At 45.2% G+C, this 22,437-nt stretch overlaps 1 protein-coding gene across 5 annotated transcripts in view; it reads right to left on the bottom strand.

The window, feature by feature from the left end:
- Positions 1-18,413, bottom strand: part of CLIP4 (CAP-Gly domain containing linker protein family member 4) — a 47,851-nt gene extending 29,438 nt beyond the window's left edge. The window contains exons 1-6 of one of the 5 annotated variants that reach the window (XM_081156592.1): positions 18,210-18,413; positions 10,631-10,778; positions 6,424-6,563; positions 5,575-5,668; positions 4,478-4,639; positions 2,602-2,720 (exon numbers count right to left, since the gene is read on the bottom strand). In XM_081156592.1, the coding sequence (XP_081012718.1) occupies positions 2,602-2,720; positions 4,478-4,639; positions 5,575-5,668; positions 6,424-6,563; positions 10,631-10,763 (648 nt within the window). In that variant the 5' untranslated portion in view covers positions 10,764-10,778; positions 18,210-18,413. Of the gene's footprint in view, positions 1-2,601; positions 2,721-4,477; positions 4,640-5,574; positions 5,669-6,423; positions 6,564-10,594; positions 10,779-15,594; positions 15,752-18,209 lie in introns of those variants that run through there. The other 4 variants (XM_081156590.1, XM_081156589.1, XM_081156591.1 and 1 more) reach the window with 4 other exon arrangements.
- Between the last annotated feature and the right edge of the window lie 4,024 nt (positions 18,414-22,437).

Raw genomic sequence — 22,437 nt, 5'->3', positions numbered from 1 at the left:
ACAAGAGGAACTGAGATCCTTTGGCGGAGAAACTTTTTTCTCTATTCTCCACTGATTAATTCCCTTCAAATGACCCATATGGTGAAGATAAGTTTACAAATGCAATTTTTTGTTTAAAATTTGCGTCAGTTTGGTCCTAAGTGAAAATGAGGCAGGGTAGTAAGCAGCCAGGGAAATTCCTTGACAAGTGGGATAAGGGAGGCTGAGATAAAATAATTAACCAAGGCCAAACAATCTGAGCAATTTACAGCCAGCTAATGGATCACGAGATTTTATCTTCCCTGACCAAGGCCACTTAGGAGTAAAGTTTACACATCCCAGACCCTCCCGGGCAGACTGGCCTCGGTCCGGTCCCTCTTCCATAACATTCTTTAAAAATGAAACTAACCAGAAAATAACCCTGACCCCTTGATACGCACATTTTGATGAATCAACAAATTGAAGGACACAAATGGGAAGCTAATGAATATTCTGTTAAGTCCCTCCCCTGAGACCTCCCCTAGGATTCCCACCAGCCAGAGAGAAAAAGCCTGAAGGCCAAGGACCAGGGCCCCCCCGCCCTGTATGCTTGCTTCCTCTAAGGGAAGGGTGTTGGGAGGGTTAGCAAAGGGCAACGGGGGCCAGTGACATGGTGAGGAAAGGAGGTTTGACTTTGGGGGGTGGGCACACGATGCAATGTGAAGATCATGGATCATAGAAATGTACACTTGAAACCTATATACTCTTACTAACCAAGGCGACCCCAGTAAATTTAATAAAAAGAAAAAAGATGGAAAATTTTAAAACTAAATATCTGTACTGATAAGTTATAAGCTATACTTACAATGAATATTTTTATTTCATATTTCTGTTAAGTCCTTTCTAGAGTAAGTCACATACTTATTTTAATTCCTATAAAATTTATCAACTAAAACTTCCGTTAAGAAAAATATTAAAACAAATAACAATGATTATGTCAGGCTAACATAAGGAGGCTTGTTCAGGATTGATTACAGAATCCCATTTTTTCCTAAAACCGTGGTTATCAGAGCAGGACGCAAGGGCTGCTGCTGACCCACAAGTTGCCTGATTTTTTTTTCTTACGTACTAAACTTCAAAATATGGTAATCTATTATTATTTCTGGCCTGGATTGGTAATTTACCTCAGTGATATATCTCGCTGTGTGGTAAGCAGTTAGATAAACCTGAGCAGAGCAAGGACCATGGGCCATGTATAGAAGAATGTCACCAGGGCAGAGAGCCCCGGGTACCTAGCAAGAGGCAAAACTGGAAAAACAAGATCCTGGCCCCCAGGGTGACCTTTCCTCCCCCAGCATATCTCTGGTCATGTGGTTTAGGCCCCCTGACCTTGAGTATTGCTGGTCTGGGGTTCAGACCCACCCCTGACCTTTCTCCCCCTGGCACGTTGCTGGTCATGTGGGTTAGGGTGAGACCCCCTTAGAGGGGGAACGAAAAAGGGGGCCGGAGAATAGCCCTTAAGCACTAAGCCCCCAGGACAATGAGGTTCTGACCCACGTCAAATGTATCTCCTAGGCTCGAGCTACTGTGTCTGCCTAAATTGCGTCTCCTACCTCCCTCCTATATGTACCGAATTAATTCTTAACTACGTTTGAGTACCCAACGCCACCTCTGCCGGGAAGCCGTGGACAGACGCCCCTCCTAGGGGGCCCTCTGTGCGCACCCCACCGCCCCTCTACCACTCAACTCAACACAGCGAAACTGACGGCCCGCCGCGCTCCCCTCTGACTGCATTCTCTTCGAAGACAAAGGCTTTGGCCGTAGTTACTGCTGTTTTCTCCCGGGGCCCAATAACCATAGAGGAGGGAGGGGCTGATTAACTAACTGATGTGGTTAAACGGAAAGAAAGGTGACAAAGAAGCGGGGAGAGGGGGCAGAAAGGAAACCAGGGAGGGGAGGAAAGGAGAGAAGGGGCGTCTTCAAACATGTCCCACCCCTGCGCCTTCAAGGGCAGGCCCAGGCCCAGTTAAGAACCCCGGCCAGAGCAAGTCACTGTCACTAGCACAAGGGAAAAGACACTGAGAGCCACTTCTGTGAACACAACAGAATACCGAAGGATCTGCAGATTATGAAATTCAATCCCCTGGGGTAACTTTGTAAATCAGTAACATTACCATGAAAAAACACATTTTTTCCTTGAACTTGATTTTTAAATGTTCACTGCACTCTTAGATGTGCGTTTAAAAAAACTGTCTGGAATAAAAATTTCTTTCCAAAAGAATTTAAAATATAATTGAATACAGAAATATAACTTTAATATATGCCTTTGTATTTGACACTTAACTTTTATAAATATATCAAAAGCCTAAATGAAAGATCCTTAAACTCAAAGCCGATGACACTTGGGAGTATTTTCATTTGCTGCATGAAAGTCAGTTTTGTAGAGCTTATCAACATAAAGGGACTGAAATTCACCACTATGCCTTACATGTATTTGAGATACAGTTTTTCATCATCACACTTTATATGGGGCACATAAATATAAATTATTTGCTAACATAGAGTTCAATAACAACATCTAGATTCAACTCTTTACTGGGCGACAATGTTAGATGTTTTCATTCTTCTCATTTAACCTCTTACCCTAAATGCAGGATTTGCTCCAAGCTCCAATAAGCACTTCACGGTGCCTGCACACAGGTTATAAGCGGCAATGTGCAGGGCTGTTCCAAAATTAAAGTCACTGCAAGTGGCGTCCACATCTGGAATCAAACATCACAGCATATTAACTAAAATTTAAATTTAGCTATTATAATGTAAAAGGGGATAGGCTAGGGGTTTTGGGGGGACGGCTGGAGGAAGGAGCTTTATTAGCCAATTTTTGAGAACTCACTGGAAGCAACATTTCACAATGAAACAAAATGTTCATATTACAATCTGGCTAACCAATTATTTTCTTAGTATCATAAAATTTCATTATAAAATGGATTAATGTTATCATTGGTTTTCCAACTATCACAAACTAAACTATATTTTAAAAAATTAATGGCAATGATTCATGTTTGTAGCAGAGACAACTATCTTAACACAATCTCTCATTAAACTTCTCATCTATTTGCCATGACGACTACAAAGGTGTAGCAGGGTTTAGGTCAGGCCCAGAAAACAATGGCCCATGGGCCCAACTGAACTCACCATCTGTTTTTGTAAACAAAGTTTTATTGGAACCCCGCCATACACATTCATTCATATATTCTCTATGGCTAAGTTCATGCCACAACTGCAGAATCAGGTAGTTGCAACAGAGACCGGTAAACAGCCTAAAATATTTAGTATCTGACCCTTCACCAAAAAACAAAAAAATGGTACGCAAAACAATGCAGAATTTTCACACCAGGAAGAAGTTAAAGACTAATTAAAAATATAAATATCTACATATTCTACTCATTCATAATACTTTATTCAACAAATGAATTTGGATTTCATAATAAGAAAAGAAATCTTGCAATTCTAAGGACATTTAAATAATTTGCAATAAAATTATCAGGATCCTATACTTAGGCACAGGAAATCCTCCAGATTTGGGGATCCCATTTTGAACGTTTTCTATAACAAGGATTTAATATATCTCTGGTTCTGCTAATCTTGTGTTCACCTAATCACACTGCTCCACATGCCTTACCTACAACTAAAACCCCAAGACGTGCTCAAGACAAACTCTCCTGAGTTATTAAAGACGCTGTGCTATCAAGAGAGGCATTCCTCCAAACACTATTCAAAAAGCAAAAAGGTAAAAGTTAAAGAGAAAATGGACATTTATACAAAGCAGAGGTTAAAAACAAACATTCTGGGGAATTTATCTATTGAATCTCTAAAACAAGTCTTCTAAAAATGGGGGAAACACTATATACTGCCTTTAACTTAAGGTTGATATTACTGCACTTACTCTCTTAATTTTCTCAAAAGAAAACTGACCCCCTGAGAGGACCAGAGGAAAAGTCAAAACACTAGGGCTGTAATCCTGACATTCTGATGTTCAAGTTTAGGATATCAACATCAAGATAGAAAGACAAAATAAAAACACAAAAAACAAAAATTTATCCTTTCACAGACTCACAGAATTTCAGAACTGAGCACCACCTAAAATAAATACGCTGTGATTTCAATGCTTAGCTCTGAAGGCTTTATTGCTCTATTTCTAGCTACTCAAACAGGACAAAAGAATTATATAGCACAAAGATCCAATTACACTTTATCAAATCTATGTGATACTGGAAAATCTGCAGAGATATGAAAACCCAGAGAACACTTTTTTATTTTGTATCTCTTTGTACTAAGCCTTTTTGTGAAAGAATAGTAATTAATCTTCACTATAGAAAGTTTAAAACTATTTTTGAAAAAATTAGATAGGAGGTCATATGGAACAAGATAGATGAGAAGGAAATCTCTGAATTATCATTTTTATGCCACTAATAAAATGTTCAATTAGTAACATCTAACGGCGATCTTATGTACTTGCCTTTTGGTTTGGATGTCTTCAAAATCACTCTTACAAGCTCAGGGACATCAAAATAAGCAGCATAATGCAAAGCATTCATATTTGTCCAGCGACTCCGCAAACTAACGTCTGCTCCCAGATCAATAAGTTGAGTTGCAAATTTTACAGCTGTATCAACATCACCTAAGGAAGGTTTTCTAAATTATTTTTCTTCAGTACAAATTTAAGGTCCAAAGGATGGCTATCCACTACCTCATTTAAAATGCCAAAGCAAACAGTATGTACTGCATATACTTATACCTCAAAAATTTCACTTACAAGGAATTTAGTCTAAGAAAATAAACATACTCGGGGATACGGTTAAGCATTAGCTGTAAAGATGTTCATCACAGCACTTTTTATTGTGAATAAAATTCTGAAACAACCTAAAAGTACAATAATGAGAAATCGGTTACATAAATTATGACACATCCAGAGAATGGAATACTATGCAGCCAGTAAAAATGAAGCGCTGGGCCAGTGCTACTCAGAGTACGCTCCCTGGACCACTGGAGCCCCAAACTATAATTTGTTTGTACTTTTATAACCCTTTTTCTTTTTTTTCCTATGTAATCATTTCTTATGAATATATTAATTGAAATGTCATTTTATGCCTTTTGAAAAATATTTGGGCTTGTATTTTATGTCTTTCTTTCATTTTTCTATTATAATTTTATTTTTATTTTATTTTACAAAAGTATCAGTCCATGATAGATTTGGACAAACAAAACAACCAGAATCCTTCGCCATCCATAGTTTAAGAGGCACTGTATCACTGTTGAAACACAGAGACAACGATCACAACAGTTAAAAAACAGAGGCAGGTTTATACAATGGCAAAGCAAAGGAGACCCATTTGGGACAATATGAACACATGTGATGTATGCGGAACAGACCTTAGGCCAAAGGCTGGGGCTGGAGGGACTGGGTTGCCTGGGAACCTGAGCTGGGACCCAGCAGGCCACTGAGACCCCCTTGAGGAAGGGAAGAGAAGGGGGTGACTGCGCCCCCATCAGAGCCAGGGCCCCCGGGACGGGCGGAGGCCCGCACAGACTCCGCGCCAACGCCCCCACACTTACCGATGCCGTGCGCCCCGGACTTGCAGGTGTAGTGGAGAAGGGTCATATCGGTCAGGCCGTCCCTGTCATTCACGTTGCAGCCTCTCTTAAGGATCTGGGGACGCCAAGGGAGAGGCGATTACAGCGTGACCGCCGAGGCCGGCATCTCAAACAGTGCGGGCGACCGGGAGCCTGTCTCACGGGGACCAGTTCTCAGCAAAACGTAGAGAGAACCGGCTTCCCTGAGGACAGATTTGAAATCCGCGCCCAGCAATAAGGAAAACTGACAATAGGCTGGTCAAGGAAACCAGTTACTCCTTCATCCCACCTTCAAGAAACCAAGTATTTGTTAAAATTCTTTTTGAGCCTAGATGTTTAACAAACCACCCAAAAGTATAGATAAAATATGACGGTAATAAAATACCCTCACGAAAGGATTTTTTAAAGTTTACAAAATTTATTTGTATAAGAAAGAAAATACGAAAAATGCCCGTTCCCACGTCGAGTCTACAGGGTGTCGCAAAAAAATGTATACACTCTTAACAGCTGATAGCTCAATTTTGAATCTGAAATGTATTTTAATAAACACTGCCTTTATAACTATTCAAGGTGTGTTTGTACATCTGGGGGGACACCCTATATAATGTCAGAAATCCAGATGTAAGAAAGCTAGGAGCATGAGGGGGTGAGGGGAGAATATGTAGCACTGACTCACTCTCTGCTCCATGGAAAACCTGGAAATACAAGGAACCACCATCAGACTCTTTCAAAGGTCTCCCCTGTATCACCACCTTTCCATTTGGGGGGGGGGGGAATCTATGTGATTACCAACCCTAACAACGCAAAACTTACAATGTGACCATTCCTTACCTCATTCCCAATAATGTCGATGTTTTGCTGGACCTGAGGAACCCACTGTCTTAAAATGGCAAATAATTCTGATACAGACGTTTTGGGATCAAAGAGAATTTCCTGACATGATGTATCATTAGGATCAAAGAAAGAAAACTCTGAAATTTAAAAAAAAAGGTATAAATTAAATGTATTAAAAGTTGCAAATAAATATATTAAAAATAATACATAAGACCAGGGCCTAAATAACACAAATATTTTTAGATGTCAGAAAAAGTAGGTGATTACCTTAAGCAATTCTCAAAAGCAAAGTCAAAATTACCAAAAAACTCTGAGGCCTTCCCGAATTGTTGTGAGAATGAGATTTCGATTTACCATACCACGCTTTGTGACAGATGAAATACAAACGTCAGTGCACAAGCCCTGAGGTCAAACCCCAACTTTCCAAAAATCATTTCTAAGGCAGAGAAAATCTGTCAGGTTTTATTGATAGTTTCACCTCTAAAACAAAAATAAGTCACAACTAAATAAGTGAATTAGACACCTAAGTCATGAGTTTATAAAGACAGGTCTCAAAACATATCGATCAACAAACTAAGCTGCAGAACAATGCACAATATCTATCATTTGCATAAAATTATAAATACACAAAACAATAATGCACATTATTTACAGACACTCATATGTGTAGTAAAAGTTTAATAACATGGTTTGGAGTATTTACACCGAATAGAAAAGGCAGTTACCTCTGGGGAGCAAGGGGGACAGGATCAGAAAGGAAAATGGAAGGGAATTTCAACATTATCTTTAAAGTATTATTTCTTTTCATTAAAAAAATGAGAGCTAAAGAAAATATGACAAATGCTAATATTTGTTCATTCTGATGATGGATCTGTGTGATATGCATTTTTGCTCTCACTATTTTTTGCATTTGCAAATGATTCCCTATTTTTAAAAAATGAAATTCAATGGGGAAAACTGATACATAATAACAATAAAAAGAACAAGCATGCCAATAAATTTGTGAGGCTTATTCAAAGAAAACTGGAAGTGGGTAGGGGAGACTTAAATGGAAAGAGACACATTATGCTCCTGCATTGGAAGATAAAATATTAAAACCTATCGATTTTCCTGAGAACATTATTTAAAATAATTTCAATTCTAATCAAAATCTGAACAGGATTTATTTGTAGGAAGAGACAGACAAAATTATTCTTCTGTTCATCTGTGCCAGAGCGTCTCAAACACTGATGAAACCTGAAACCCACAGATCCAAGAAGCTTAACAGACCCCAAGCATAAGAATATAAAGAAAATTATGCCAAGGCAATCATAGTAAAATTGCTCAAAACTAATAACGGACAATCTTAAAAGCAGCCAAGAAAATAAAAAGACACATTACACATAGAGAAACAAAAATGATAGCAGATGTCCTGTCCAAAAACAATGCAAGTCGGGAGCAACTTCTTTAAGTACTGAGAGATACATCCACCAACCTAGAATTCTATACCCAGCAAATATATTTTTCAAAGGAGAAGGTGACATAACGGTGGTTTCAGACATGTGACAGCTAAAAGGCTTCCTCACCAACAGACCTGCACTACAAGAAATGTTGAAGGAAGCCCTCCAGGCAGAAGGAAAATGGTATGAGATAGAAATCTGGACCTGCACAGAGGAATCAAAGCACAGGACATGTAAGTACATAGCCAAATGAGATTTTTCATTATTATTACTTAAATCTCTTTAAGAGATGATTCACTGTTTAAGCAAAAATAACAACGTATTGTGGGATTTATAACGTAAGTATGTTCCACGTAAACTGGCTCTGAAGGCATTCAAAGCAAAAGGTTCTGGAAATCTTTGCCTAAGGACAGAATGTAGTCTTGCAGGGTAACCTCCTTGAGAATCAACAACCAGCTGTCTAAGCTCTGGTTTGTGTGGGTTGGTTTTTTTTTTCTTTGTTTCTTGGTTTTACTCTCATTCTCAGTCTCCCATTCAATAGCTCCCCTTACGCTTAGGATAAAATACAAATTCCTCATCAAGGACTAAATGATCCTGCATTTTCTGGCCTCTGCTTTCCTATCCAACTTCGTCTCCTGCCACTCTGCCCCTCTCATTAATTCCTAGGATACACCAGTTTTCCCCCCAACTCTGGCCCTTTTTAATTTTCTATTGTTCTGCCTGGAACGCTTCTCTCCAGGCTCTTCTCAAAACCAGCTTCTGATTCTTCTGATAGCCACCCCATCCAAAACAGCCACCCTGCCCCATTATGCACAGAATTCGCTACAATTTATATTTATATTTACATTTTGTTTATTCACTTGTTTGCCTATTGCCCGTTGTCCCTACTGGAACATCTGTCTTGGTCACTTTGCTATCTCTACCATCTAGGAAAGTTCGCCCAGCACATAACAGATCCTCCATAAATACAATTCGGGATGCCACTTTTTAAGGGAATGCTGACTATACAGCACACTGAGAAGAAAACAGCTAAAACGAAAAGGGTCTGGAAATCCTGACAATGAGGAACTGCTGAAGGAACCAGAAATGTGTGGCTGAAGGAGGTACAGACGGAGTAAAAACATTCAAATTATCTTCAAATATTTGAAAGCTATCATATAAAGAAGCGTGTGTTCCACATGCCAAACTAGTACCAGGTGGCCAAAGCTTCAAGGAGACATATGTTGAGCCCATACACAAAAACCACTTTATCACAACTAAAACTTTAAACAATGAAACGGTCGTTCATTAGCTTCCCGCTGTTGAGGATAGCTAAGTGCTGAATGGTGATCTGCCAGAGATCCTGAAAACAGAACTTCTATTCTATGCTGGAACGTGAGCAGGGAAAGTTGAGCTATAGTTCCATTAGGATTCTAAGAATCTAAAACCGTAAGCATATGGGCAATCTTTAATCTCAGTTATACAAAGAGGTCAATATCCATTATCACCTTTCATCCAATGTACTTATTCAACAAACACAGACTGAGCAACTAATCAGGAAATGACTACATTAGCCCTAATGAGATAAACAAAACAAAACATGATTCCTACCCCATCCCAAAGACCGATAGTCTAGGAAAGAAAATAAGACAATTATGACTCAAGATAGATAAGTGTCATAAGCAATGTACAAAGCGCTTTATTTCAAGGTTTTTCCCCATATAACTGATTTTGTTATATCTGACGATAAACCCAGTCAATTTGTGTAAAAGCTGCAAATAACTCCCAGGATCTAGGCACAGGTTTTATGTAATACTTTTGATGATTACAAGCTAAGCCACAATAGAATCTGAACACATAAAAATAGCACACTTGAAAATAAATAGTTATTAGAGTGAATATGACTAAAAAAACTAATTCCCAATCCAATAATTTTATACCTACTAATATTTAAAAACTGCATTATCTCTACCACCAAAGATGATTTGAAATGGTGACCCAGTATTTTCCTAAATCAGAAATGTAACAAATCTATCAAACTTATCTCCTGGTTTTCTTTTTTATCAACTATCTGATAAAGTATGGTCCTGGGGAAATAGGCCTAAATAGATAAAAACTAGTATACTTCTAAATTTATATTTTATCAATAAGATGTAAATGAACCAATTTAAATAGGAACCAATATCATGCCAGGGAAAGGTCTCACCCTCTCTGCTTTTCTTTTTTAAGTTCTGCTATATTTTATTTGTATATACATTGGTCGTTACAATGATCAATGATGACTGAGACAGGGTCCAAATTAGGCTTGACTGTGCACTAACCCTTGTTACACTGCCACTCAAGTCTGGATCATTTCGGGAGTGAGTTTAGAATTCCAGCATTTCAGAGACGGCAGGGCCCCTAGAGATGGCTAGTTGAAAGTGTTTTCATGTCATTTTTTTTTTTTAGTATATGGATTTTTAAACAAGTCAGTACGTTTAACCAAAATACATCAATAGCGGAAGGATGTTAGATGCCTAAGCACCAACGCATCCTAAAAATAAGTTCCTCTAAATCCATCATGGTGCATAAAATGAACATTTCACATAATAAAAATGCTGACAGCAGAAATAAAACATTTCGTTTAAGAGGCAGAAAAGGCAATTGTATTTTTGTAAAAGGGAAACTTTAGCAATTTTATGAAAACCACAGTAAATTGTTTTAGGAAAAATTATGAGTGTGAAAGAGGCGTAAGACAGAAGACAAGTTACCGGCTGACAGGAAATGAAGGCAGCTACGTGACGTACCGCAGTCGGAAGGCATTGGGGCGGCAGAAATGGAGAAGGTCACCGGCGTATCGGAGCCTGGAAACAGAAACGGGAACCTCCCAATCAAGGACGTTCCTGCTAACGGGAAATCTGGGAGGTCCTCTATGGTCATCTTCTAGACAGCCACCTTCAAAGAGAGGGGAGAGAGCGTGTCTGTCACCTCTGCGTGCAACTTGGAGGGACGCCCAGCCGCACAGCCGGCCTCCTCCAACTTCACTTGCTGACTCTGAGCCTCAGCCTCGGACCCTCCCGGAGCGGGGGGCTGCCTCTGGGCGCCGCTGCGAACACACTCCCCGCTTCACCGTGTCGCCCAGAGTCCGCAGCACGCACAAGCTTTCCCCGCAAAGCTCCGGGGTAATGCTACTTCCCAGCAAGAGGTGGAAACATTCTTAAAACGCTGAGCTTTCTATAAACGCGCTCTAACTCGGACCGGGGTTGCACCCGGCCACACGTCGGGAAAGCAGAGAAAATGAGGGTAAAACTGACCTGTGAAGCAAAAACCTTCCCATTTCTTTTGCGCCGAATCTTTAAAGTACGAAGTATTATGAGTCTCTACATCTGATTTTAAATGTAAGCAGAAGACCGTATTAGGGAACCAAATGAAAATGATTTTTAGTTGATTTCAGCAGAAAGAATTCAGTAAGTAAAAGCAGCGAGCGGACAGCTCTCTCGCGGGTCACGCCACGCCGGGCATGGCTCAGGGCGGGCTCCAGGGACTTGGTTAACCAGCACTAACTTAACCATCTTTACCACCACCTCTCTCCGCCAAGGACAGCTCGCGTCACCGGGATGACCGGTTCCTTTCCAACTCGATTCACAGGTTCCCTGACCACCAGCAGGAACTGGTCAGGAGTAAGGTGCCTTCTTTTTTTCTCCTAAGGGGCATGTTTAGATGGACAGAGATATTATTACATATTAAAGAACCTAATTCAGTGTTACTACGTTCAAGGTATTCGAGTCTGCATGGATGCTAGTATTGCCACCCAATGCTCTGAATCGTTCTGACATTAACCTTGCCACGCAGAGAGGAAAATAACAAGGAAATGGTGTCCACAGCACGGTGATCTTCCTTAAATACTATCAATTCCAAAAAGGAACACACACCACAGAGACGCCCTCCCTCAACCCTGGGGCTTCTCAGTGCGGAAGGGACTGAGCATTTCTACCTGTTGGCCTTAGGAATCTGGCAGTTAAGTTTGGGCAAAATATTCCATGCAGAGTATGAAGCTACCTTTAAAGTCAAGGAACAGAAATAAAATTTGATAAATATGTAGCCACTATGTACAAGGCACTACACTCTTCTAGATGTTTCGGAAGCTACAGAAATGAGTAACAGACTGTCCATGCTTACAGTCTACGAGGGTGAATAAAAGAGCTGAATCACTACAGGCGATGAAACAGAAAGGGGTCTGTTCCAACATAAGTCCCAGGAACACGTCCTACAGCAGCTCCTGAGAATCAGAAACGTTGCGCTGAAGGAGGCCTCGCCCAGCATGGGTCTTGAAAGATGAGCGGGCAGAAACCGGGGCAGAAATTTTAAAAGGGGGGCACTTTAGAGGAACAGTAGGCTGGGAATGTGCACTACGTCCAGGAAAACTGAAAGAGGTAAAGCTATGATGGTTTTTTAGGGCTACACTCGGGAGTTCTCTAAATACCTGATCAAAGACCAAACCATTTAATTCCATGAGCACTGGGGAGCCACTGATAATTTCAAAGGAGAGTAGCCCACAGTTCAAACTGTGTTCCAGGAAGATTAACCTGACTGCGATCACACGTTGAGACTCAGTCGTGTGTTGTTTTTTATTTTACTCCTAATCCTTCAGCAAAGTGATTAAGTGGTTATCTTTCTGAGTTGGTTAAGAGGAACCACCTTTCAAATCTTCTTTTCAAAGAGTGGGTTTTCCATTCAAAAATGTTTTCTAAAAGTGATCCCCAAAGCACCATTCATTTTCTCGTAGACTGTTGAGATTCTTAAAGAGCTGGATCTTACATAACCATCACTTGCCACAGGAGTTGGATTGGTGGCTCACACATACTTCATAAACATTCAGGTCCTAGACTCAAGGTGGAAACATGACTCATTCAGCGCAGTGCAGTCAGCGTCATCATTTTACACGGTAGCTACTTCAAGCTCAGAGAAGCTATAATCTCACCTGACCAATGGTGTGAACATTCTTCGTATTTTGTCTTTGTTGCATTTTCCCCCAGTCCCATGCCCTTTCCTTCACGAAAACCCCAACATTCTACCTTCTGTCCCTCCAAAGAAAACTATACACCTCTGCAAACTTTTGTATAGTCTTAGAATCCTTCCCCAAAAGCAATTTCTAGATGCAAGATCCGTGATACCTGAGAATATCATTCAAACTTAGAGATATACGGACCTGAATAGAGTACATACTTTCATTTCAAATCCTACCATGGTTAACTGGTGACAATGAGTTAAGATTTTAGGGGGGGGGGGGGGGAGTTGGCCCTAATTAACTGTGCACATAGCAGATGCAATAAGTAGACTCAACTTTCCCAAATTTTGACTTATGTATGAATCCCATCCTACTCCGTCGCCTCAAATCAGCTCTGAGCAAAGTCATCTTGTACCGTGGCTATAACAGCTCATGATTTCTCAGGGATTCCTGGTCCACGCCCTGACACAAAGTGGTGGTGAGGGGAGAGGCCCACTAACTTCGAAGCCCAGAGGAGTTGAAGGCTGGCGAAGGCCTCACGAAGGAACCCCACTGCGGCCAAGAGAGGCCCTCAGGTTTTCTTATAACATGGCTCAAGGGCAGCATCCTTAAGCTACTCAGCTAACAGGACACCCGAGCTGTGTCCACACACGCGGGAATCAGGAGGCCTTTTCATTCAGCCTCATACAGTATTTTCTCATGAGTCTTCAGAAGAGTCCAAGAAAAGTACGCCAACCAAAATAAGCATTTAAAATATATCTCCAACAATCCATTTATATGAAATCTTTTCAATCACTAAGCAGAGGTTTGCTGTATTTCATACTTAGATTACTCTAGGCCCTAGAGAGAACATCAAAGTTACCTGCCCTCCAGACGCTTATTTAGTCATTCAACAAATACCTATCGAGTGTTTCTTACTAAACCCTAGGCTGGGCACAGCAAAGGTAAAGAAAAGAGATAAGCCCTTGCCCTCATGTAGATTACAACCTAGTGTGGGGTTCCTACAAGACCTGTTATTACCGTATAACTGTAGTAAGCGCTGGGTTCTAGAGGGCCAGGGGAGACGTGAGGGCCTAGTCATCCAAAACCGCGGTGCCCACGCAGGCAGCTTCTAGCTACATGTGGTTATTCCAATCAAATTAAAGTTCCATTCCTCCGTTTCTCTAGTCCCATACAAGTGCTCAAAAGCCACATGTGGCCGATGGCTATGTATAAACAACACGTCCCTCGTGGTGGGAAGTTCTGTTGAACATCACTGAAGGAAAACTATGCTGCTCAAAATCCAGACAAGAAACAATACATAGAAGCCTAAAACAACAAGAAACAAATGAAGGCTAACAAACTAAGCAAGCCCATAAAAGCACGGTTAATTATATGTAATTAACATGGTAACAGTAAACCTAAAAGTAACCACATATTTGTAGGTTTAAACGGGGAGAAAGAGTTGATTCTGTGACATAAAGATCATTAGCATATGTTTAAAAATTGGAGTTGTTATAAACAATAAAAGACACCATAAAACATCACTTTTTTAAAAGGCCTTGCTGGTTGGAACTGTACCTGGTAATCCGAGGCATCTGAAATAAATCCCACAAATAAAATACTATGTGCCAAATCTTCTATAAAATAGAAATAAACATATGCATTACATTTCAAGACCCAATCTTACAGCCCAGGTAGTCCACATCGAATGAAAGCATTTAAAAATACATATTTGTGTTAGCAAAGTAAGATAGAACCAGGAAGGTTTTGCAGCATAAAAATGCACAAAGCTAGACTTCTGCCATTTTCCATTCTGTTTTCCCTCCATAGTTGCTGCATGTCCTGCGCCACATGATCTGCCATTCAGATGACTTCAGTTGTGCATAAGGTTCCTAAATTGTGCTTAAGGTCCGCCTGAAAGTGGAGTACAATTAAAGGACTCGGGGGATACTTCTACAAAGAGGGTTGAAACATTTCAAAGGCACGACTTGCACTATGATATTGCCACACTGTGAACCACAGTGTAGCTGGGAGCATAGAGCAAGTTATTATCCCATGAGAATATCACCCTCTGATACATATCAAAACACTGTCTCGAACAGTTTCAATCCAAACTGCCTGAACAAGTCCCTGGATGAACGAACAACCTGACATCTAATTTAAGAGAAAGCTGATATTATAAAGCCATCCATCTAACCCACAGGGATGGGGTCTGAACGCGCGTCTCGGTCTAGGACGGGTCTCAGCGCAGGTGTTTCCCCAAACTTCCCAACTCCCACGATTTAAAATTAAGGAATCTCGGAGCAGGAAAAGACTGGAAGCAAAGTCGTTTGGTTTAGTTTTGATTCCCACCGGCGAAAGGTTTCTTAGACAATTTCCTAAGCACGGGGAGGTCTGAAGAGGCCCGTTTCCAGAAAGGGGCCGCGCACAGCACGCGGCTCAGCCCTGCGCGCGGGAGGCGCGCCCAGGGCGCCCGGCGGTCAAGGCTGGAGCCCGAGCCCCGCCGCCGGCTCCGGCCCGGCCCACGCACCGCGCGGCCTCTCACCCTGAAGTTAAACCACCGTGAGGAACGGAAACGAGAACCCACATCTTCGCCGGTGGGCGCCGCCGCCCCAGAGAGGCCTCCGGGAGCCGGCGACACCGGCGCCCACTGGAGGCGGCCGCCGGGCTCCCGGTGCCCCAGCGCCTCCGCGCGCGGCGCCCGCCCGGCACCGCCAACCGCCCCGGGGGCCCCCGCGGCCCCGCCCACCCGGCCTGGAGCCCCGCGCGCTCCCGCCCCACCTGTCTCCTCGGGGCCTCTCGGGGCGGCGGGCTGGGAACGCGGGGCCGCGGGAGAGAGGCCGAGGGGCGCGCCCCTGCGCCCGGCGCCGGTCCCGGGGGCAGCCGCGGAGCCTCCGGCCGCCCTGGACCTCCCCGGGCTCCGCCCGCCCGCTGCCTCCGCGCGCACCCGGGCCGGCCCCACGCGGGGTCCGCGCGCGCGCAGTGCAGGAGCCCGGCCGCGCGCAGGCCTGGCCCGCGCCCGGCGCACGCGCCAGTTGCGGGCGCGCACGGGGGGGCACGGGGGAGGCACGGGGGGGGGAGACCGGGGCGGGGGCGCGTCTGCGCTCACTTGCCGCCAGCCTGAGCCCGGAGCTTTTTAACAGACAGAAGGATGGGCCTCGGGGTTGGAAGCCTGCGGGGTGCTTCACGGGCGGCCTGCGTGGAGGCGGCGCCGCTGAGACTTCCCGCCGCAGCCGAGCCGGCTCTCCGAGGGGCCCCCCGGGCTCGGGGCGCCCGGGCAGCAGCGCGGGCCCGCGGGCCGGACGCTCTCCAGCCGAGCCTTAGCCGGCGGGCCGGACCTGCCTCCTGGGCTGCAAGCGCTGCTGCCGCCTTCTGGGGGCAGGGACCTTATCCGTTTGGGCTCCCCAGCGTCTGGCCCGGTAAAAAGCCTAGTCAATGCTAAACCCAAAGCTGAATAATTACACCCAAGGGTGTCAGTGCGGAGGCAGAAATGAGTAGTCATCCCAGAAGTTTCTTTCCCCTGCTGCTTTGCGCCTTTCTGGCCCCCTTCTCTCCTGGCCCCCTTCTCTGCTGGCCCCCTTCTCTCCTGGCCCCCTTCTCTGCTGGCCCCCTTCTCTCCTGGCCCCCTTCTCTCCTGGCCCCCTTCTCTCCTGGCCCCCGTCTCTCCTGGCCCCCTTCTCTGCTGGCCCCCTTCTCTCCTGGCCCCCTTCTCTCCTGGCCCCCTTCTCTCCTGGCCCCCTTCTCTGCTGGCCCCCTTCTCTCCTGGCCCCCTTCTCTCCTGGCCCCCTTCTCTCCTGGCCCCCCTCTCTCCTGGCCCCCCTCTCTCCCGGCCCCCTTCTCTGCGGGCCCCCTTCTCTCCTGGCCCCCGTCTCTCCTGGCCCCCTTCTCTGCTGGCCCCCCTTCTCTGCTGGCACCCTTATCTCCTGGCCCCCCTCTCTCCTGGCCCCCCTCTCTCCCGGCCCCCTTCTCTGCGGGCCCCCTTCTCTGCTGGCACCCCTTCTCTGCTGACACCCTTCTCTCCTGGCCCCCTTCTCTGCTGGCCCCCTTCTCTCCTGGCCCCCTTCTCTCCTGGCCCCCTTCTCTGCTGGCCCCCTTCTCTCCTGGCCCCCGTCTCTCCTGGCCCCCTTCTCTGCTGGCCCCCCTTCTCTGCTGGCACCCTTATCTCCTGGCCCCCCTCTCTCCCGGCCCCCCTCTCTCCCGGCCCCCTTCTCTGCGGGCCCCCTTCTCTGCTGGCACCCCTTCTCTGCTGACACCCTTATCTCCTGGCCCCCCTCTCTCCTGGCCCCCCTCTCTCCTGGCCCCCTTCTCTCCTGGCCCCCTTCTCTGCTGGCCCCCTTCTCTCCTGGCCCCCTTCTCTCCTGGCTCCCTTCTCTGCTGGCCCCTTTCTCTCCTGGCCCCCTTATCTCCTGGCCCCCTTCTCTGCTGGCCCCCTTCTCTCCTGGCCCCCTTCTCTCCTGGCTCCCTTCTCTGCTGGCCCCCTTCTCTGCTGGCCCCCTTCTCTCCTGGCCCCCTTCTCTCCTGGCTCCCTTCTCTGCTGGCCCCCTTCTCTCCTGGCCCCTTTCTCTCCCGGCCCCCTTCTCTGCTGGCCCCCTTCTCTGCCAGGCCCCTTTCTCTCCCGGGCCCCTTTCTTTCCTGGCCCCTTTCTCTCCTGGCCCCCTTCTCTCGTGGCCCCCCCTCTCCTGGCCCCCTTCTCTGCTGGCCCCCTTCTCTCCTGGTCCCCTTTTCTGTCCTCTAAGAAACAGAAGGTGGTGAACCCGGATCATGGTCTCCGTCAGCCCGTGGGAGGGAAGGTGTTCTTCAACAGTGAGTCCCCTCAAGGAAGAAAATGAGGCCATTGTTTCCCCGGCCTGAGGTTTTTAACGCTGAGTCAGTGGGGCTACCCCTTAGCAGCTCTCCCCAGGCCTCTCTGTTCTGAACACACATTACTACGCTGCGCTTCCAGGTCCACCGAGCACGGTGCCTGGCAAGAGCTGACACTGCATGAATGTCTGGCCATGTCTCCGCAAGAGCAGAGGTAATGTTCAGGGGACACTACAGCACTTTTCCTATTAGAATCATTGATTCTAGGGACCAGAAAAAGATACCCACCCCCACGCCCTCCAGTTGCTTGAGTCTCCCTTACAACATCCTTCCACCAAATGGCCATAGTTGGGCACCTCCAGGAACCAGGAACTCACTTCCCTTGGAAGCAGCCGTTTTATCTTTGATCGGCCTTGTTGAGAAGTTCTTCCTACCCAGGAACTAAAGTCCAGCTCCCTGCACCTCCTCCTCACTGCTTTCTGTCTCTACCCCGGGGAACGTACAGATCAGGCCTGACTCCAGTTCAGGGTCCCCAGGACAAGCATTCTCTGTCCCTGAGGCTGTTCCTTCTATGACACGGTTATGACCCCACTCACCAGCATGTTGAGGGACTCTGGGTGACACATCTCAGCTTGCCTAGAGCTCAGGAAGGAAACTGGGCGTCCTGCTGAGTGCAGAGAGGAGAGAAACAGCCACCTCTTTCCACGTCCTATGCCTCCATTAGCATAGCTCCAACTATCAAAATAGTTGTTTGCAGCGGGCACGGCACACTGTTGAATGGGTGGAGCATACTGTGGACTACAACCCGTAGCACTTGCGCAATATTTAAATACCATGACCATCCCACAGTCCCTGGCCAGCTGCCAGTTTCTCTGTGCCTGCAGGTTTAGCATCTTCCTGCACTCGGAGATGATGGTGTTGACGCAGATGCTTCCTTCCCTGGGGGAGGGGGTCTACCCCCCCTCCCTGCTTTCTGCTTACCAGGTTCTTGTCTGACCCTGCCCACCTCTTTAACTGATTAAAAGAAGGATGGCAATCTGCCCTTGGTTGGCTTTAAGTAACTATGAATGCTCCCTATTGCTAGTGAGCCACAGAAACTCATAAACATCTGTGTGTAACAGGAGATGCTATTGGTGCCGTTTCCACAGGTACACAGTTCACTTTTATTGCTGATTTAAATGAGTCCTCTCAGATACCACATTTAGTAAATGGCAGGGTGTGGCTAGCTGAGTTGTTCTTAATGATGAGAAAAGTCTCTGTTAGAACCAGCCAGGCCACTGGCTTTTTCTACTACACCCAAACACCACATAGTACACACAGGCAAAATTCCCAGGATACCAAACCTTTAGGGAGAGTCTCCCACTCACCTTGTTGCTTTTACTCAAAAAACTGAAGTAACTCCCTAGACCGTCATCAGGAATGCAAATGCCCACCGGAGCTGTGCTTCCTGGAGCGCTCCTTGGGTCATATCATTCTTAGAACCAGGTATTGCCAAGTTTACAAGAGTTGGACTAGGCAACGATATGAAGCTAGAACTTGACCTTGAACCTTCCACCAGGGTGAAAAGGCACATGGGGATACGGTCCGGCTGCACCTGCTGGGACTGAATTGTATCTGAAGGTGATATAATCCCAAGGTTCCTGGGTGCAGCAACAAACCACAGTCCCAGGAGGTGATCGGCACTGGTGGTCAGCAGCAGTGTGGAGAAGAGCAAACTGACGAACCACTGTGTGGCCCTTTATCTGTGGGACCTTATGTGCCTTCGCTTTACAAAGGAAGAAACAGACTCCAGGGGGCTGGGTAACTTGCTCCATGCACCCTGGGGCAGAAATAAGACTCAAACCTAAGTCTTTCTGATACAAAGGCCTATTTTGATCCACTAGTTTTCGTTACCTACAGAGGGTATCTTTGGGGGCATCCAGGACACAGAAATGCTGCCTTGAGCAGCAGGGATCATTCAGAAATTCAGGCTGACAATCAAAAAGTCAGCATCAGGAAGGTGTGTCGGCAGCTAACAGGACCCCAAACCATGAGAAAAGCGTTCGAGGGAATAGGCAAGGGAAGACTGGTGCTGCTCTTACGCAGACGGAGGCAGTGAGCAGGATGTCACCCACAGACGAGGGACAAAAGGACTCCAGGATCGGGGCGTGCAGGGCATTAGGACCACAGGAGACATCCAGCCGTCAGAACTGGGGAACCAGATTGGAGCCCAGCCAGCAGAGGTAATAAAATGCAAAATATCAGAGCACTAGGTAGAGCCCCTAAAATATTTCTACTTGCAGATGATATTATCATTAGCATAGTAAACCCAACAGAATCAACTATTAGAAGTAATAAATGAGTTCAAGGGGGTTGCGAAGTACAAGATCAATTTCTAAAAATCAATAATTTCTTCTACATCAGCAGTAAGCAACCAGGAAATGTAATAGGAGATAAGAGACCATTCAGAATAGCAATTAAACTCTAAAGCATAATATCCAAGAGTTACCCTAACTACCTATAAGAATTTTATGGAGAAAATTTTAAAACTCTATTTAAGGACATGCAAGAAGTTTGGAATAAATGAAGCTACACCATGGATAGGATGACTTTACATTGTAGAAATGTCCATTTAATCTCCAAATTTTCTGTTAATAACCACCAAAATTCCAGCAAGAAATCAACATTTAAGGAATTTCAATCAAGTTACAAAATATATAAGGAAAAATAAATTTTGAAATAGTTAAGTCGATTTTGAAAAGCCAGAGCCAAGAGAGGAAACCTGCCCTGCCAGATATTATGTCATTACCACGGAGTGATAAAAATGCATGGTACAAGCACAATAGTAGAAGAGTGAAATGGAAGAGAGAACTCAGAAGCAGACCCAGGGGGCCTCAGTATTTGTAAAAGTGGAGCCATAAATTAGTGAGAAAAACATAAATGATTTAGAAGATGGTGTTGGCAGAACTGGCTTAGTGCATGAAAAACAAATGAAGTTGGATTTCCCACACCCACCGTACACAAAGATGAACTCCAGATGGATTGAAGACCCACATTTGAAAGGTAGAAGAAAAAAAAATGTAGGAGAGTATCTTTATGAGTATGGGGTAGGGATTGACTTCATGAGACAAGACTGCAAAAGCACAAACCTTAGAACAAAAGCCCGGGAGATTTGACTATATCACAATTAAAGTTTCTCTTCAGTGAAGAATACAATAGAAAAAGTCCACAGGAAGCTGACAGACTGGGCAGATGTGTATATGTGTTATGTTCAAAAGCAGCTAAGGCCCTGGCTGGGTGGCTCAGTTGGTTGGAGCAACATCTCGTGCTCCAAAAGGCTGCGGGTTCAATGCCCGTTCAGGGCACATACCCAGGTTACAGGTTTGATCCCTGACCGAGCACTTACGGGAAGCAACTGATCAATGTTTCTCTCTCTCTCCCTCTCCCTCCCTCTCTCTCTCTCTAGGGCGAGGATTTTAAAAAAGAAAAGAAATACCTGCCTCCAAGCGGGGTCATGAGTCCTAGGCCTGACTCAAAGTGAGTGCTCAATAGGAAACTGGGTGAAAACTATAGTAATGTGGTCATGAGAAAAAATACCAACCACTTGCCAAAAAGTGTCAGTACTAGTCGTTTCCCAAGAGGGAGTGCACATTGCGGGATGGGGTAATCAGGAAAGGCTTCAAGGAAGAGACATTTTGAGCCAAGTGGGAAGGACAATGAGACTCACTTATAGAAATGAGGAGCTGGCATTGACTGAGTGCTTAGTATATGGTGTGTTGTTCTGAGCATTTTCATGAGTTATTTTATTCCCGATGGAGAAATATTTTAGTTTTATTTCCCAGTAGGAGAAATCAAGGCATACAGTAGTTAGGTGACTTGCCCAAGACCACACAGTGAGCAGCAGAACTGGGATTGGACCCAGGTAGTTTAGTTCAAAAGATTAAACTCTTAACCATGACATTTTGCAAGAGGAAAGCTTGGAGGCAAAAAAGCTGAATGTGTGTTTGGAGGAGAGTGAAGAGTCTGGCTGGAGCCAAGCCTATGGCACAGACCGGAGAGTGAGGTCGGGGCTTGGCCAGGAGTGGCCTCGACTGTCCTGGGGAAAAGCCACCATGAGTTTCTGAAGAAAGGACTAAGGACCCCGTCAGTACCGTTCAAGATGGAAACTCCTGCCTAAACTCAAGCCCCATACCTGTTATGCTCTCTTAAAAGCCTGAAAGAAAAGCATATTTAAAAATTCAAGCATTTCAAAGTGAAATTTAGCAACTAAAACTAAGTTGCCTTGAGAGTCTTAGCTCTTATCAATTCAATTTAAATAAATATTTTTACAATAGCAAATGATTTCCACAAATGATCTCTCCACACACAGCTTAGTTTTATCGTTAGTGTGTGCTCCATAGTGACCTGCATTCAAACTGAAGTTGAGGCAAGTCATACAGATGCCCTTGGGGATGGAAATCTATTGTCCCGCCCCTCCCGTCCCACCTCATTAACCACTCGGGAGCATAACAACACACCGACCTATCCTCAGGTCGCGTTAACCACTCGGTGGTTAGATCATGATGTAATAACCTAACTATCTTCTGGAGATGTGCCCAGTGCGCAAAAGCACAGTCCCAGCAAAAACACGGGCCACTCAGCTCTGGGCGCTGTCCACCAGCAAGGTGCTGACGAGCTCGCTGCCCACCCTGTGCGCCGCTCCTCTCCACGCCACGGTTCCTGTTTCCCCGCCTCCCCCACGCCCGGCCTCAGGCTCCAAAGCAGGGGGCCTCTCAAAGTTCTGCTTGTCCACTGAGGCACCACACCCCTACCGAGGAACTTCATTTCCACCAATTTAGAAGAATT

Source organism: Miniopterus schreibersii (assembly GCF_964146895.1).
Source record: "Miniopterus schreibersii genome assembly, chromosome: 13".
In the NCBI taxonomy this organism is placed as follows: domain Eukaryota; kingdom Metazoa; phylum Chordata; class Mammalia; order Chiroptera; family Miniopteridae; genus Miniopterus; species Miniopterus schreibersii.
This window is presented reverse-complemented; position numbering and strand designations above follow the sequence as displayed.